The sequence below is a fragment of the Balaenoptera physalus genome, assembly GCF_965194825.1.
Source record: "Balaenoptera physalus genome assembly, chromosome: 10".
Classification (NCBI taxonomy): Eukaryota; Metazoa; Chordata; class Mammalia; order Artiodactyla; family Balaenopteridae; genus Balaenoptera; species Balaenoptera physalus.
Window position 1 is genome coordinate 9,267,611 of NC_138889.1, and position 15,636 is coordinate 9,283,246.

General features: G+C 44.5%; 1 protein-coding gene across 4 annotated transcripts in view; it reads left to right on the top strand.

The window, feature by feature from the left end:
* Positions 1 to 577: 577 nt before the first annotated feature.
* FEZ1 (fasciculation and elongation protein zeta 1) overlaps positions 578 to 15,636 on the top strand; it is a 39,411-nt gene continuing 24,352 nt past the window's right edge. The window contains exons 1-4 of one of the 4 annotated variants that reach the window (XM_082475914.1): positions 1,164 to 1,323; positions 2,404 to 2,460; positions 7,000 to 7,355; positions 14,209 to 14,308. In XM_082475914.1, the coding sequence (XP_082332040.1) occupies positions 7,045 to 7,355; positions 14,209 to 14,308 (411 nt within the window). In that variant the 5' untranslated portion in view covers positions 1,164 to 1,323; positions 2,404 to 2,460; positions 7,000 to 7,044. Of the gene's footprint in view, positions 664 to 1,163; positions 1,324 to 2,046; positions 2,066 to 2,403; positions 2,461 to 6,999; positions 7,356 to 14,208; positions 14,309 to 15,636 lie in introns of those variants that run through there. The other 3 variants (XM_082475913.1, XM_082475915.1, XM_082475912.1) reach the window with 3 other exon arrangements.

Consider the following 15,636-nt stretch of genomic DNA (forward strand, 5'->3'; position numbering starts at 1 on the left):
GTTTTCAAAAAAGGTCACATTCTGAGGTTCTGGGTGGATATACATTTTGGGGGAGACACTATTCAACCCCCTACAGGTTCCAAGTAGCACAGTTTGGAAATCAATGCACTAAACTCTGCACCTATTGAAGGCAGGCCTGCATTTTTACACCCCCAGCTTCTAGCACATGTCATAGAATGCTGTTTTTTAAATGTTGCCTGGAATTCATACCTCTACATTCACAGCAGCATTATTCACAATAGCAAAAAGGTAGAAACAACCCAAATGTCCACAGAAGGAAGAACGGATAGAGAGAATGTGTTATATACATACAAGAGAATATCACTCAGCCTTAAAATAGAAATGGAAATGGAAATGGAATTCTGCCACACGCTGCAACATGGATGAACCCTGAAAGCATTACGCTAAGTAAAATAAGCCAGACACAAAAGGACAAATACTGTGTGATTCCACTTACAAGAGGTACTTAGAATAGTCAAATTCATTGAGACGGAAAGTAAAATGGTGGTTTACCAGGGTCTGCAGAGAAGAAGGAATGGGGAGTTAATGTTTAACTGGTACAGAGTTTCAGTTTGGGATCCATGAAAAAGTTCTGTAGATGCACAGTGGAAACGTTCGCAGCTTTCTCGGCCTGAAGCCAGCCCCATCCTGCGTCTTTGGGAGGTAAAAGCGTTTATTACTTTTGACTCGCGGTCTGAACCCGGTTCGGCGTGGCAGGCATCCTTTCACTTGCTCACCCCAGCCCCCAGCAGAATAGAAGGGGGAGTCCAGAGAGCCCAGGGAGGTCTTTGACTGTGTCTGCGGGCATCCGCCTGCCCATCCACTCGGCCACCCGCCTACGCTTTTATGGAGCAGCTACAGTGTCAGTCCCTCCCTGTGAGAAATCCACACTGGGAGTTATTGCAAGCGCACATCTTGAGCTTCTGAATATTCATGAGGGAAGCAGAAAGGCCAATGCTAAAGGGGGGAGAAATAGTAATTCATAAATATTAATAAAGGCAGGCCACATGCACCAAGTAGGGCTAGGAATGTTAACGAGAAGATGACGTCCGGGGCCTGCGCGTGCCCGTTGGGCGGGTGCCCGGCGCGGGCGCGGCCCCCGGAGCCCGGGCACGAGCGCGGGGGAGGTGGGGGAGGGGGCGGAGGGGGCGGGGGTGGGGAGGAGGGAGCGGAGCCGGGCGCCGGCGGAGCTGCGAGGGGAGCGCTCGCTAGCTCGCGGCTGCCGCTGTCGCTGAGCTGCGCACCGGCCGCTCCCCGCGGCCAGTGGATGGGGGTGTCCAGCTGAGCCCCGCGATCCGCCTCCCTCCTCCAGGACCCGCACAGGTGCAGTCGCGGGGGGCGACCTTAATCCAGACCGACCCACTGCCGTGGGTGGGGGTGGACGGGGGTGGGGAAGGAGGCCCCGCGACTTGGGATGCTCCGGCCGGCAGGTCTGGGGGCGCCGAAGCTCCGCACCCAGGACGGTCCCATCCCGGAATCGGAAAGGAAGAGCCGGGAGGCCGTCGCCCTCCTGCCCAGCCCTTCACGGGAGAGCAGCGGGGCGCAGCGCCCGGCGCCGGGAGATACCGGATGATGGGCACTTCAAGCATCGTCAGAGCCTCGGCCCCCCAGCCAGGCGTGTGTGCGTGTGTGTGTGTGTGTGTGTGTGTGTGTGTGTGTATGTGTGTGTGTGTGTGTGTGTGTGTGTGTGTCGAGAGGCGGCGCGGTTTGGGGACTGGGGGAGGCAGGGAACGCAGCCCGATGGTGCTGGAGCAGTGGGTCGGTACCTTCTCCCAGGACCGTTATCTGGTCCGGTTCCCTTCAACGCCCCAGAATCATCTATGCCTCTAAGAACCTGACTCCGCACCCCGCCCGTGCCCCTCCCTGGGACGCCGAGCCTCTCCCCAGGGACCGCGCATTCCTGCAGTGTCACAACCGCTGGCAGCTGCCGCAGACGCTGGCGGAGCGATTGTTTTACCGCGAACAGGTCGGAGAAAGGACGGGCGTGATGGTGGTGGGGCACCCTGCCCTCCTGTGGGCCCAGGGCCTCTGGGGCTGGGAGCGCATCTGACGGAGCCCCCAGGGGGTATATCACAGCCCTCTCTTCTTCCCTCTTCCCTATCCCTGCCCTACTCGCCGCGACACCTCCTGACCCCCTCCGCTCCCATGTCCCGGTCTTGTTTGGCTAAAAGGGCCGTGGCCCTTGGAGTATGCGTGCGGCCTGCGCGGGATGCCCCGGCTTTCTCGGAGCTCCAGGCATTGTGCTGCTTGGAGGAGCCTTTCTTTACCCCAACAGACTGGGGGAGGGGGATGTGAGATGAGGGTGAATGGAGCAGCAGGAGGAGGGGGAAGGGGGAAGCAGAACCACAAAGGGGTTGCTGACTTCTATGCGGTGAAATACGCTCTTTCCGTCAAAATGGGCAGCTTGGCACGGACGTGTACGCTGACTGGGTTTTGCTGAGGAGCAGTGGGAAACCGAAGGTGGGTCAGTGGAGGGCAGCTTTAGGGATGGTATGGGGGGTGGGGTGGGCATAGAATCAACTGGTCTGTGGGGCAAGTAGTGGGAAGAAGGGGAGATGGAATGGGGCCTGTTTGGAGGTGCAGAGGCCCAGCAGGGGGAGGCATGGTGAATTCTCTGCTGCTCCGCTCAGCAAAGCAGGCACTGGGAAATGGTACTGCAGCCCCGAGCTGCAGCTACTATGCATCACTGTGCTGCACGAGAGGCTTACCGTGTGTTTCCTACTGGGTCTCTGTTAAGTTCTGAGCCGTCTTTTCTTTTCCAAATTACACCATCTCTTGGGAACCAAAATAAATGGAATAGATTATAGGACATAAGCAAACTATAGTCCTGCACTCTTGTTCTATGATAAAGAGAAAAAGACAAGACCACCCTCCTATGGTTCCTTCTTTCTGCCATTCTCCACATATTTTTTTCTTCAAATTGATTTTGGAAGTATAGAGAAAGAGGATAAGCTCTCAATTGAATTATCCCTAGCTTTTAAGGGAAGGAAGCTTCTGAAATGAGCTGTGACTGAAGACAAGGGCAAGCTTGCCAGGATGCAAGAGTAGGACATCTCATTTCGGGGGCAAAGTTACCCCACCAAGAGAGAAGAGCAAAAGAAGGAGAGAAGGGGAACCGTTTAAGAAGGACTGCCAGCTCCAACCCAGAGACCCCTCCTTGAGGCCTTGGTGGGGTCAGTCAGATGCCTGGCTCTCACCTCCTCTGCCCCAGCCTGGGCTCTTTCTACAAATTCTGGGCTCAGTTTGGGTGTCAAGTGACTTTGATTTTCAATGCAGGCTCTCAGTTTTAGCTTCATCCCCAGCTGGTCGTTCATGCGGAGCTTCTTGGCTCCTGGGTAGTGAGTGAGTTGATAAAGAGAAATCAGGCTATATTGCAGATTGTTCAAATGATCACATTTCTGAACTTTAGAGCTGTGATATCCATTTCTTCTTTTATAATCATCTAGGTGAATCTATTTTCTCTAGAGCCTGGGCTGAGGATAGGTGCTTTCAGGATAATCTTCTTTGTTGCCAACGCTCAAAACTCAATCGTAGCCCTAGGTTCCACTTGGCTCGCCCTCTTGTTACTGGTTAATGATATAGATTGTGCTGTTTCAAATCAGCACCCTCCTTGATATCACCTTCTCACACCAGCTCCCTTGTCCCCTCCAGGAAGAGTACAGATTTAAAGGAAGTGTAAATATCTGGAATACCAGCTGGTTAGCTTTCACGTCTCTCTGAAATGGAACCAGTGATCTGAGTGGCTTTGACCACATGAATTGAAAATAGCAGGGGTGCCTTAGTAAAAAAGATGGTAACATTCATTCAGCAATAGTTCTCTCATTTGATAAGCATTTTGAAGCATCGCACATGGAGTATCATGGCAAGGATAGTTTTTCTTTTCCTTGAAGCACTCTCACCCCACATTTCCACGTAACTAAGTTAGCCTCGCTTTCCTAATATTATTGACATTTACTGGGTACTTCATGTATTCCACACTTTGTGCTTAGCACTTCAAAGATTATCTCATTTACTCCACAAAGTAACCTCCAATATAAGTGCTATTTAAACCCCATTTTATGGATGAGGAAGCTGAGTCAGAGAGGCTTATAATTTGCCCAAAGTCTCATAGCTATGAAGTAATAGGAACAGGATTGGAACCTGGGGCCCGGCACTTAACCATCAGAGTCCTTCCTCTCTCAGTACAAATCCCTTGTCTGTAAAACCTTCCTTACTCTCAGTTGCACTCAGTGATCTTTTCTAAACTCACTTTTTTGGCTCTTGGGGATTCCTAATCTTTTTTGTGCTATGGGCCACTTTAGCAATGTAGAGGAACCTCTGGGATCCTTCTCTGAATATGCTTTTAAGTGCATAAAATAAAATATGGTTATATTCAAAGAGCCCTTAGGGGTCTGTCGACCATAGGTGAAGAACCTCTAGCTGGCAATTAGTTGTGTGTATATTACTTAATAGCTGGATTGTCCAGTATGGTAGCCACTAGTCATAGGTGGATATTGGACACTTGAAATGTGGCTGGTCCACATGGAGACATACTGTGAATGTAAAATACACTCTGGATTTCAAAGACTTAGTATGAAAAAAGAATGTAAAATGTCTCATTAATATTTAAAAATATGGATTACATTTTGCAATGGCAACATTTTGTATATATTAGATTAAATAAACTATACTATTAACATATATCAATTAAAAGTATTAAGTTAATATGTTATTAAAATTAACTTTCAGAGGTATTAGCTCTATACCAACACCTTCATTTCAACAAACGAGGAAATCAGGACCCACAATGCTTGTCACTCAGCCAGCCTTTGGCAGGTCTGTTGGCTCTTGAGCCTGTGTTCTTTCCAAGCTGTCATAATACTGCTTTTATATCTTTTTGTATTCCAAAAAGATATTTTTGTATTTTATGTTGCCTTTGCAAACTGTAAATACTCAGAATATGTTTTGATGAGATGTGGTGGTAAATGACTTAATCCCAGTAAAATCCCAGTAAGAACTATCCAGGTTCTTACCTGGTATGCCCTCTGCCTCGCTTATTTAGAGTTTTAGTTTTGTGGGTAGAGGTGGAGAATGGCAGTCCTGGGGCAGAAGCCGTGGTTTTTGCTGTCTGTTTGGTCCTCTTGAGGTAGTGTTTCCAATTTAAGCATCTATCTGGATCAGTCATCATGTAGATAGGAGGGAAAAGTTTGGTTGCCTCGCCGTGTCCCAGAGAAGGAAGCTGAGTAGGTAGAGAAGGGTATGATAGACAATAATGCTTGTGCTGCCTGCAATGGAACATGAAAACTGTGTGAGGGGGACGGAAGATCATTTGTCAGTGAGCACACATTGATTGATTGCCTTGCCGCAGGCAGTGTGTGCTAGAAACCATGGAGGGTATCCAGAGGACATCTCTGCCCTCGAGGAATTTAAATTAAAATTGGGGAAGGGCTTGGATGTACACACAGATGGATAAATCACAGCGAAAGGCAATGTATGTAGAGGACCCGGAGCTGTTGGGAAATGAAGGGAGGTGAGTGTACAGCCTTCCAGGGTGTAGTGCCCAAGGTGGTTGTGGAGTCTGGGCTTTGGAGCACATGAGTCTCTGGGTCTTGTCTCTTACAGGGTACTAAGTCGTTTAATCTGTTCTTCTAGTTTCAGACATATGCTGTGTGTCTGGGAAAAACTCAGGTGCTTGTTTGAAAGTCTGTATTAGTGTTCAATTAGTCTATCATTTATTGATGAGAGTAATAATATCCAGGTCCATGAAGCCCTATCCAAAACCCTTGGGGCCAGGCATGTTTCAGAATTTAGATTATCTCAGATTTTGGAAGGCAATAATAGAGTGCATATTCTGCATATAATCCCCCGGGGCCTGGGGCAGCAATCTCTATAATTTAAAAAAATTAATATTTCTGCAGCAAAACACACTAAATGGGACAAATTAAAACCATGAACAGCTCTATATTCACGTAGATCAGGTTTAGTTGCCAAACGTGTTTAGGTCAGGGTAGGTTTTACCACCAAATAAGTTACGAAAAACTTCCAGTTTTTTTTTTTTTAATTATTTTATTTTATTTATTTATCTCTGGCTATGTTGGGTCTTCGTTGCTGTGCACGGGCTTTCTCTAGTTGCAGCGAGCGGGGGCCGCTCGTCATCGTGGTGCACGGGCTTCTCATTGCGGTGGCTTCCTGTTGCGGAGCATGGGCTCTAGGCGCAGGGGCCTCAGTAGTTGTGGCACGTGGGCTCAGTAGTTGTGGCTCATGGGCTCTAGAGCGCAGGCTCAGCAGCTGTGGCACACAGGCCCAGATGCTCCGCGGCATGTGGGATCCTCCCGGACCAGGGCTCGAACCTGCGTCCCCTGCATTGGCAGACGGATTCCTAACCACTGTGCCACCAGGGGAGCCCAAACTTCCAGTTTTGAGAGCACATGGTTAGGGATGTGGACCTATCGTAATAGTAATAATAATAATAATAATAATAATAATAATAATAATAATAATAATAATAATAATAAAGAACATAAACTGAACAACATAGATGTTTATTATCTACCAGGCACTGTTCTAAGCACTTACCAGTGTTTACTCCCTTAACCCTTAGGACAGTCCTTTGAGATAGGTCCTATTATTATTTCTGTCCTGAGAAGAATAAAAGGGAGCACAGAGAAGTTAAGTTACTGTTAAGGTCACAGCTGGTAAGGGGCAGAGCCCAATGCAAACCTGGGCAGTCTGGTCCGGAGGCTGCATGCTTAACCATTAGGCTTTGTTTTTTGGAGCAGGGAATTGGAAGCCGGTGTGCCTCCAAAATGTATGCTAATTAGGTTAGCATTATTCACACTAACAATGATATTTGAACTCCTTAAGGGTATAATGGTGAGGAAGTACGGAAGCGATGGACCAGTAAAGTGGAAGTTTTGTTTTTAGAGGGATGAGAGTTATGGAATCAGTGATTATGGTTCCTCAGCAGAGGTGGCACAAAAGTCCAGTCCAAACTCACATTACCGTGTTTAATTCTTCTAGATAAACGAATCCGGAACATTGCAGTTGTCCTGTTGCTCTGCAAGAATGGAGGCCCCACTGGTGAGTTTGGATGAAGAATTTGAGGACCTTCGGCCCTGCTGCTCGGAGGACCCAGAAGAGAAGTCACGGTGTTTCTACGGCTCATCTCCCCACCATCTAGAGGACCCCTCCCTCTCTGAGCTTGAGAATTTTTCTTCTGAAATAATCAGCTTCAAGTCCATGGAGGACCTGGTGAATGAATTTGATGAGAAGCTCAATGTCTGCTTTCGGAACTACAACGCCAAGACCGAGAACCTAGCTCCCGTGAAGAACCAGTTCCAGATCCAAGAGGAGGAGGAGACCCTGCAGGATGAAGAGTAAGCTGTCTTAATTGCCCTCTCTCGCCTCAGATTAGAGCCCTGGAATCTGGGGCTCCTTGACATAGAACGAGTTTCTGTCCTTGGGTTCATGGCATATTACTTATATTTTTCTCTGTGAGGCAGTGCCCTGGTAACTGCTGACATTGTTCAGTTATGTCCCTTTACAGTTACTCACAGAGCTTTCTTAAGTTGAAACCACAAAGGAATGAAGGAGTTTTAGGAAATGGGTTTTCCTAGATGCAAAATTGAATTTCAGGAGCATGGTACAATTGGGGGTCTGTCTATCTTCAGCTTTCTTTATATCCATGGTAACCCACCCAGATATTAGAAATAAGGACCAGAAAAAAATTTAATTAACTGTGACAGAGGAATATATGTTGTTGGAACAATTTGCTTTACAAAACACCAGGATTGTGAAAATCTCCAAATTGTTTATAACCCCTCAGGACTGGAAAAATTATCTACAAATGTTAAGATATGTCCAAATAAGAAAGCATACACATTGAACCAAGAGAACAGGGAATTGCCCTGGACACAACAAAGGTGATAACCAGGTGAAGTGGCTTTTGAGTACGCAGCTTCCCTGTGTCACTTACCAGCCACCTTCCAGGGTCTTAACAGAAGTCAAGAAAAGGAATTTGAGAAAAGTGCTGTTCAAGGAGGGACTAAAAAAGAGAAGAAGCGGGTAATTTGTCATATAAATTAAAGAAAGGTGTTTGGGGCATTTAGTAAAAATAGGCGTAAATTCCCCATAGGGATAAAATATGCATCAACTGTTCTTTAGGGATCACACAAGAAATGTCAAGTAGTTGGCAGTAGAAGTTTGGAGCAACTGCACTTTTGGTTTCTCTTTTTATGGACTTGGGTGGGAAAAGTTGCCCATGAGTAAGTGGGGGAAGAGGTTTGTCCCACAGGATTGAACCTGATTGTATTGGGCAGGTAGTTGCTTATTTGATGACTACCGAGACTGTATCTCTGTGAATACAAGGGTTGTATATCTGTCTTATTCATTATTATCTCTCCACTGTGTGATTCAGCACATGGTGTGTAGTAAGTGATCAAATAATATTTTTGGAGTGAATATTGAATATCGAATGACCTGGATGAGCAGTAATAGCTAGCCTCGTAGGTGCATGTAATGTACTTCTAGGCCCACGCCACTTCCTTCTTTTCTTTTTAATTAATGCTAGCCTGAAGGCATGATCACAGAGAACATTTCACTCTGGTGACCAGTACTATAACTGTGGGCTACGTGTTTCAATTCAATCTTAAGTTTCAAATTGATTCTTTTAGATTCTGAGCCTTTTATAATTTGCTCAGCTCCTCGAGGTCAAAAAAGAATGGCTCTGGGGCTTTATTATACAGAGTAGCTTTTACTGTTATCTACTTCATTGCACCAGGCAATGGACTAGACACACGATGAACTGTGATTTTCATACTCTCACTAACTCGCTGTGTGACCTTGGGCTTGTCACTTAACTCTGGTTGACTGCGTGGGTCCTCATCTTTGGAACCACCCGAGCTCGATCTTGATGAAGCAGGGCTAAGGACTTGCCAATAACCTAATTTCTCACCTCACCCAGGCTGTGCTCGGAAAATTCCTTTTGCTTCCAACAAATCATTTCTCCCCTGTCTAAACCACCCCTTTGCCTCATTAAGGACAGAGACTCAGCAAGCAGGTTCTTACTCTTTCCTAGCACATTAGCAGAGGCCACTCAATGTTAATTACCATCACATGGGATTATTAGTCTTATCCTGATTTTTCTGACTTGCCTGCCTCATTGACTGCCTCAGCTAAATGACCAAAGGTTGAATAATTCCTTAGAGGTAAAATATGATTTGGGGATAGTGTGGTGGGAAGAATCTGGGAAGAGAAATCGTAACAGTGTTTCTAGGCATTCCACGTATCTAAAGCTTTACAACTTAAAATAAAAATTTGAATTAAATTACACACTTTGCTTTAGAGACACCTATCAAGCTATTTCAACTCTAAAATTATGATGAGGTAAAAGAAAAAGATAATTTAATATCCAGCACGGTTAATAGTCTCCTGAGCCCAGCTCTGGTGTTCTAATAAACTTGCTTAGGTTTAGTAGTTAGAGATTTCATTTACCAATGAGTGGAAAGTGTTTTGGGTGGGTTAGAACTACACAATAGAGGCTTCAAACAAAAACAATGAAATTCTTGGTCAAACTAACCTCCTGAAAGATAGCACAAATCAGAAAGCAGGGTCAGTGATTCCCTTTGAAGTTTTGACTTCTTTAGTTTTCATTTGGAACTATGTGTCTCAGAGGGAATTGGCTGAGATATTAACTCTTCTCCGATTTGTCAGGGCAGGGAAGTCCTAGGCATTAAAAGAGAGTCAATGTGTATCAATATGTATTTCTTGTTTCTAAATTTAGAAAATATTCCAGAATCTCTTCTTTGCATATGTAGGAACACCCTTTCCTTCGTCATAAGAGATCCGACCTGGAGGCCTACAGAGTGGGAATGGTCAGCCCTCACCCCACTTCCTACTTCACTGGGGTCCCTGTCTTACAAGGACCCTGGAGACAGAGGGGCCAAACATGTGAGAACACTGACAGTTTCCTGTCTTTCTGGTAGATTTACTGGATTAAAGGTCATGTTAAAAATCAAGTTCGCATGATAAATAAACAGCCTGTAGTCAGCCATGCTTTAAGTCGAAGAGAGGTGAATCCCAAATAATCAGATAGGGAAAGTCGACAGATGCCTGTGATTTTTAGGAAAGTTAACTCTCTTCTCAGAGATTCAGTTTCCCCATGTGGAAGGCAGAGATAGTATGGATTCTATTGAAGCACTTGAAAGAATCTAAAAAGTTGTTCAAAGTCATTGATGTGTTAATAATTCGTAATTCCTAAGTATTAACAGCAAAAGTATACTCATGTTAACACACATCTAAGTGTGGATATTGGCCTGACTTGACACAAATAAAACTGGACAAGGGCAGTAGCCAGCCTAGAGGGGCTTAAGGGAAATGTTCCCAAGTTGGAATTCTAATAAGCACTATAAGCTGTCTACCATATTGTCAGGAATAGGTATATAGGGGTGTGTGTGTGTGTGTGTGTGTGTGTGTGTGAGTGTGTGTGTGAGGATTGATGTAGCCTTGATAGCTATGTTGCCAGTTCCAGACCCAGATTTTTGGATACGTGTCTTGTCCAACCTGTTCTGTTTGGTTTGCTCATCCTCTGCTAGCATCCTTTTCCAAATCCCTAGCCCTCCATGGTGAAAGATAGATACAGTCGTTTCTATAGGCATCTAAGCCCAAGATATAAAATATGCACATGAAAAGGCTTTTCTGTTATTACAGGGACTGAGGGAGCAAATTGGATCTCAGGTGCCATGGCAGCGTAATGACGAGAATGGAGGGAACCTGTTTAATCTTAGTTCTTTGATGAAAGATATAGTGGATAGCTTTCAAAGTCTCCTTTCCCCGAGATAAGAGTAAATAGCAGGACGCTTCTCAGGAAGTGGAGTTTTACAGGCCACCCAGGATGCCTCTAACAGGGAATATGTCTCTTCCCAAGAACCCTGCTTAGGATAAGATGGATAACCTCTCTGGGGAGGAAAGTCCGTCCCATTCTCTCCCTCACAGAAAGCTTTGTGTTTTCCCCTCCCACCGCCGTTCTTCGTTCCCGTGCCTGCCTGCCTCCCTGCCAGGGTGCCTGCCTTTGCCGTCCATTTAACCTTCCTCGGGCTGGAGATCGAGACAGAAAGCAGGCGTGTACCCTTGCTGACCTTGCCATTTCTCCTTTCATAGATTGATGAAAGCACCAGGTCCAGAATAATGCAGTTATAGACTTTTCACGCAGAGCCGGCTGCTGAACTGCTGTTCTAGGTTGTGATTTGGAACTTGGCATATTGTTCTGATGCCCATGCCCATCGTAAAGTTCATAAAGAATTGGAATAGCTAAGTGGGTAGGAATATAGGCTCTGTAGCTGTATTGCCTGGGTTCAAATCCTACCTCTGTCATTACTGGCTGTGTGAATTTAGATGAGTTAATTAACTTCTCTATGTTTCAGGGTTTTTTTTCTCAGTATCTGCCTTATAGAGTTGTGACGAATGAATGAATTAATCCACAGAGAGTTTAGGGTAGTACCTGGCTTATTCATAGTAAATGCTCAGTAAGGTTGGCTGCTATGGTTATTATTGTTAAATGGGCACTGAATGAATATGGGAAGGGTGTGCAAGTGATGACAAAGAGATGAGAGTCGTTCTATTAAGGGTTGCTTATGAACCTCAAAGGATAAAAAGTATGTCCATCAGAAAGCAAGAAGAAAACTTGGAACAGAAAAAGGATGGCTTGATATCCCGAGGAGATAAAGGTTTAGGGAATTGTCACTAAAAGTCTAGAATTAGAAGATAAAATCCAGAGTATGTCAGTGAAGGCTCAGGTGAGAAAAGTTGCCACCCTAAATGATTTAAGGCAGTCTCCAGTTGCCACTTTAAGGATATAAACAGTTTCAAGGTCATTGGAAAGTGTGCTGTCCGTTTAAGGTCCCAGCTTCCATCCTATCTAGGAGAGGTACAAAAGGCTCCTGCCTGTTTTGGGCTTTGCTGAATTTTATTTTTCCAGGCGCTTGCTGCAGGGTCAGACCCGAAGGTCAGTGCCTGCATGCGTGTTGTTCATTCTCGACGCAGAGAGTGTAATGCAGTGATGCACGGAGGACTTGACTGCTGACCTGCCTAGTGGGTGTGGCGCTGGGACTTTTGGAGACAGCAAATCATATTTGCCTCTTGGCTTTAGAACGCTAATGAGACTTGGATTTAGAATTAGGCTGGATTAATGAAACTCTAATAGTGCTTGATGGAAACTGGATTATCACCCATGTTTAAGACGTAGACTGAAATCCTGCTGAAGAGATGTCGAATGAACACTTGATGGGGTCTCTCCAAGTGCCTTCTTGTAATCGTACTACAGAAAATGAATAAGTGGATAACCAAAGCAGTGCCATTAAATTGTGTTTTCTTGGGTTGCTTTTTTTTAATCACCAAATTGTGTTTTTATCACCAAATAGGAAAATCTCCTTGATTATATACCCGTATGTCATATGTCATTCCAGATTTTATATATGTTAAGAACACTCCCCTCCCCCACTTTATGTATCTGGTTTCAAGTGTCTGTGCTCTGATATATATATATATATATATATATATATATATATATATATATATACACATATATACATACATATACATATATATATATACACATCTTGCTATATATATAAAATGTACACTTATCTTTTCAGCATCTTGCACCATACTTTGTCATGTTTTGGATTTGATCCGTATGTGTACATAGTTGCTTATTTTTAAATGACCATTTCCTTATATTAGTATATCTAAATAAATTGTACCTTCTTATACCTTGTTTCACAGGTATCATTCATGTTTGATGTGCACAGGCACCTGAAGGAGATTGCACTGAGCCCTCATTATTTCATTACCTAATATTAACTCAAGTGCTGCTGGCTTCCATGGATGGCATTCATTATTTTAGGAGCTTGGTTTACTGGTTTACATTAATCTCTTAGTGTTGACTAATTTATTCATTTTCCTGTGTGTGAGAGTTTGTGACTTCAGGATTTTCCCCAATCCCCTCCCCATTTTTTTCCCCAAGAAAATCTTTCTGAAATAAGTGAGCTAAGCAAAGAGAATTGTAGAATACCCTTTCTTATAATGTACCTATCAGAACTGTAAAAAAGAAATGTAATAAAGGGAACCCCATCTTCCCCCACTAAAAACTAATTGTGCAGACAGTGGTGTATTTATTGGTTCCTTTCATATATTTTCTTTGGAGTCTCCATGATAGAGACAGGGCTCACTTAGACTCTACATTGCTAGAGGACAGGATTGTGCCACCCTGGGATCCCTAGAACATTTTGGGTAATAAGTAACTTTTAATAGCATTGGCATCTTCCCCTTACCTACATTAGATGTCAAGGAGTTAATTCTTGACCTTTTAGATTGCAGGCATCTGAAACTGAAATACAGTTAACCCTTGAACAGCATGGGGGATTAAGGGCGCTGACCCCCTGAGTAGTCGAAAAATCCATTTCCTGCTGTTTCTGCCTCAAAAACAAAGGAATTAGTAAACCACAAGGGCAATAAGCTGAAACAATTTGAATAGAAGCAGGACTCACACCCTACTTCTTTTGAGTCCACATATTGTGATCTCTAATCGAACACAAACTTTCCTCCACACTTAGTTAAAGTGAAGAAGTGTAAAATGAAAATATTGGTACTACAATATTTACTGGAAAAAAAATCCACATGTAAGTGGATGCTCACAGTTTAAACTCGTGTCATTCAAGGGTCAGCTGTGTATATAAACTAGACAATGACCCTGATCTTAATGAGATTCAGCCAGAAAATCTGCCCAGATCAATCTCTCTCTTACTCCCTCCCTCCCCTTCTTCTCATTCTTCTCTGCCCATAAGAAAGGAGACATGGGCATTTCTTAGGTTCATGAGACAGGAGCCATTTGGTTGAGGGGCAGATTTAGTTTCAGGGGCAGTTTATCTGTTGCCAGAGGTGTTTTACTTGTAGACGCTACCACTGGTTTCTCAATGGTGAGAAATTCCTCTTCTCTTAAGCAATCAGCTTAGGCACTGAAGCTCCTGGCCAGGGTCCATTCTCTTGGCTCCTTCTCTCCTGGTAATGCCTGAAATTCAGTTTTTAAGCTACTTCGCTCCTGCATGCTGGAAGGCAGATGATCTCAGCTTGGCACACACAGAAGCCTCTCTCCTCCCCTGGCCCAGCTCTTCCTTCCTCCAGGCCAGGCCAGGCCACAGATGTGTGCTAATGAGAGCTTCTCTTTGTTTACAGGGTTTGGGATGCTCTGACAGACAATTACATCCCTTCACTCTCAGAAGACTGGAGGGACCCAAACGTGGAGGCTCTGAATGGCAACAGCTCTGAAACTGAGGTACCTCTCTGGGGCCCCCAGCTTAGCAGGGCTAGAGAAGCTGTGGATTCCAGTCAGAAAAACATTCAGTAATGCTACAGTCTTCCCCATTATGTAATGAAGCTCAACATCATTGCTGGGAAAGTAGGATTTGTGGAGGAAGTGAAAAATAAGATGAAGGGGGACATCCAGGGTATATGAGGTGATTGGAATGATTGTAAAGACTGTAAAAGCAGATCACTTCTGTTGCTCATCATCGGCCTACAACATGCAAAATAAGGTGATCTGAAGTACGAGAGGAGAGTGAATATAATGGGCTTTTTTTGTGTTCGAATAATGATGGTTAAAAAAAAAAATCAGGGTCTCCCATCTAAGGTGGACAGTTCAGTCCCATCAAAAAGTGTTGACAGACTTGTGACAAGCTCAGGGCCTGGCTAATGGCCAGAGTGGGGACCCAGATAATAGTGAGGTGACCATGCAACGGGGAGGGATTCTTTATGAAACTCATTAAACAGGCACTTATATGGCTGGACCTGAGTCACAGTCTGTGGTTACTGATGCCGAAGAGGAAAGTAGCCTACGGACTTCTGAAAAAGTAAAGAGAATACTTATTTTGAGTTGACTTGCATAGGTTATGGAACGTGACCTTTCAGAATATCCAAAGTGCCCCTCCTAGCTGAATATACATATAGAAAGCTAAATCACGTAAGGGCTCTGTCCTTGCTAAAAGCCTGTTTCTACCTTGCTTAGTCTTCTAGTTTCAGTTATAAAGGAAATTTGACAATTTCTTATCAGGAAGGGCTGTGCAATTTTATTGCACAGCAAATGAGGGTGGGAGGTGGATCTGATCTTCCTAGGTGCTCCAGGATTGAGTCCAAGGAAGAGCGAGAACCAGATTTCCCTTACTGGGCGACATTTCTGCAGATCATTGGCCAAAATAGCACAGCAAAGAGATCAGCAATTGGCCGATTTGTTGAAAAGGTGGCTGAATATCCTTTTTAATTCTTCTAATAATTAGCCATCCAAGATACTTAAAACCTCAAGAATAGACTTCGAAACAAAGAGATTCGCTACAACCCTACTTAGCATGGATGTGGGATGTCTCAGGTCCTGTTTTGAACTCCCGAGCGCTTTATTTCTCTTGCGGTACTTATATGGATAGTATTTAGTACTTACCCAAAATGCAAAGGAGAAGATAGGCAATAATGGAATAAACCTAGTTACTGAAATGAAATCAGGTCTGTCATGGTGCAAAAGGCAGATTTTGCTTTGTTATCTCCTTTGCCACCTTTCCAACTCATTTTGTGGATTAAGCCAAAGTATATATAAGATAGCCTACCCTTCAAAAG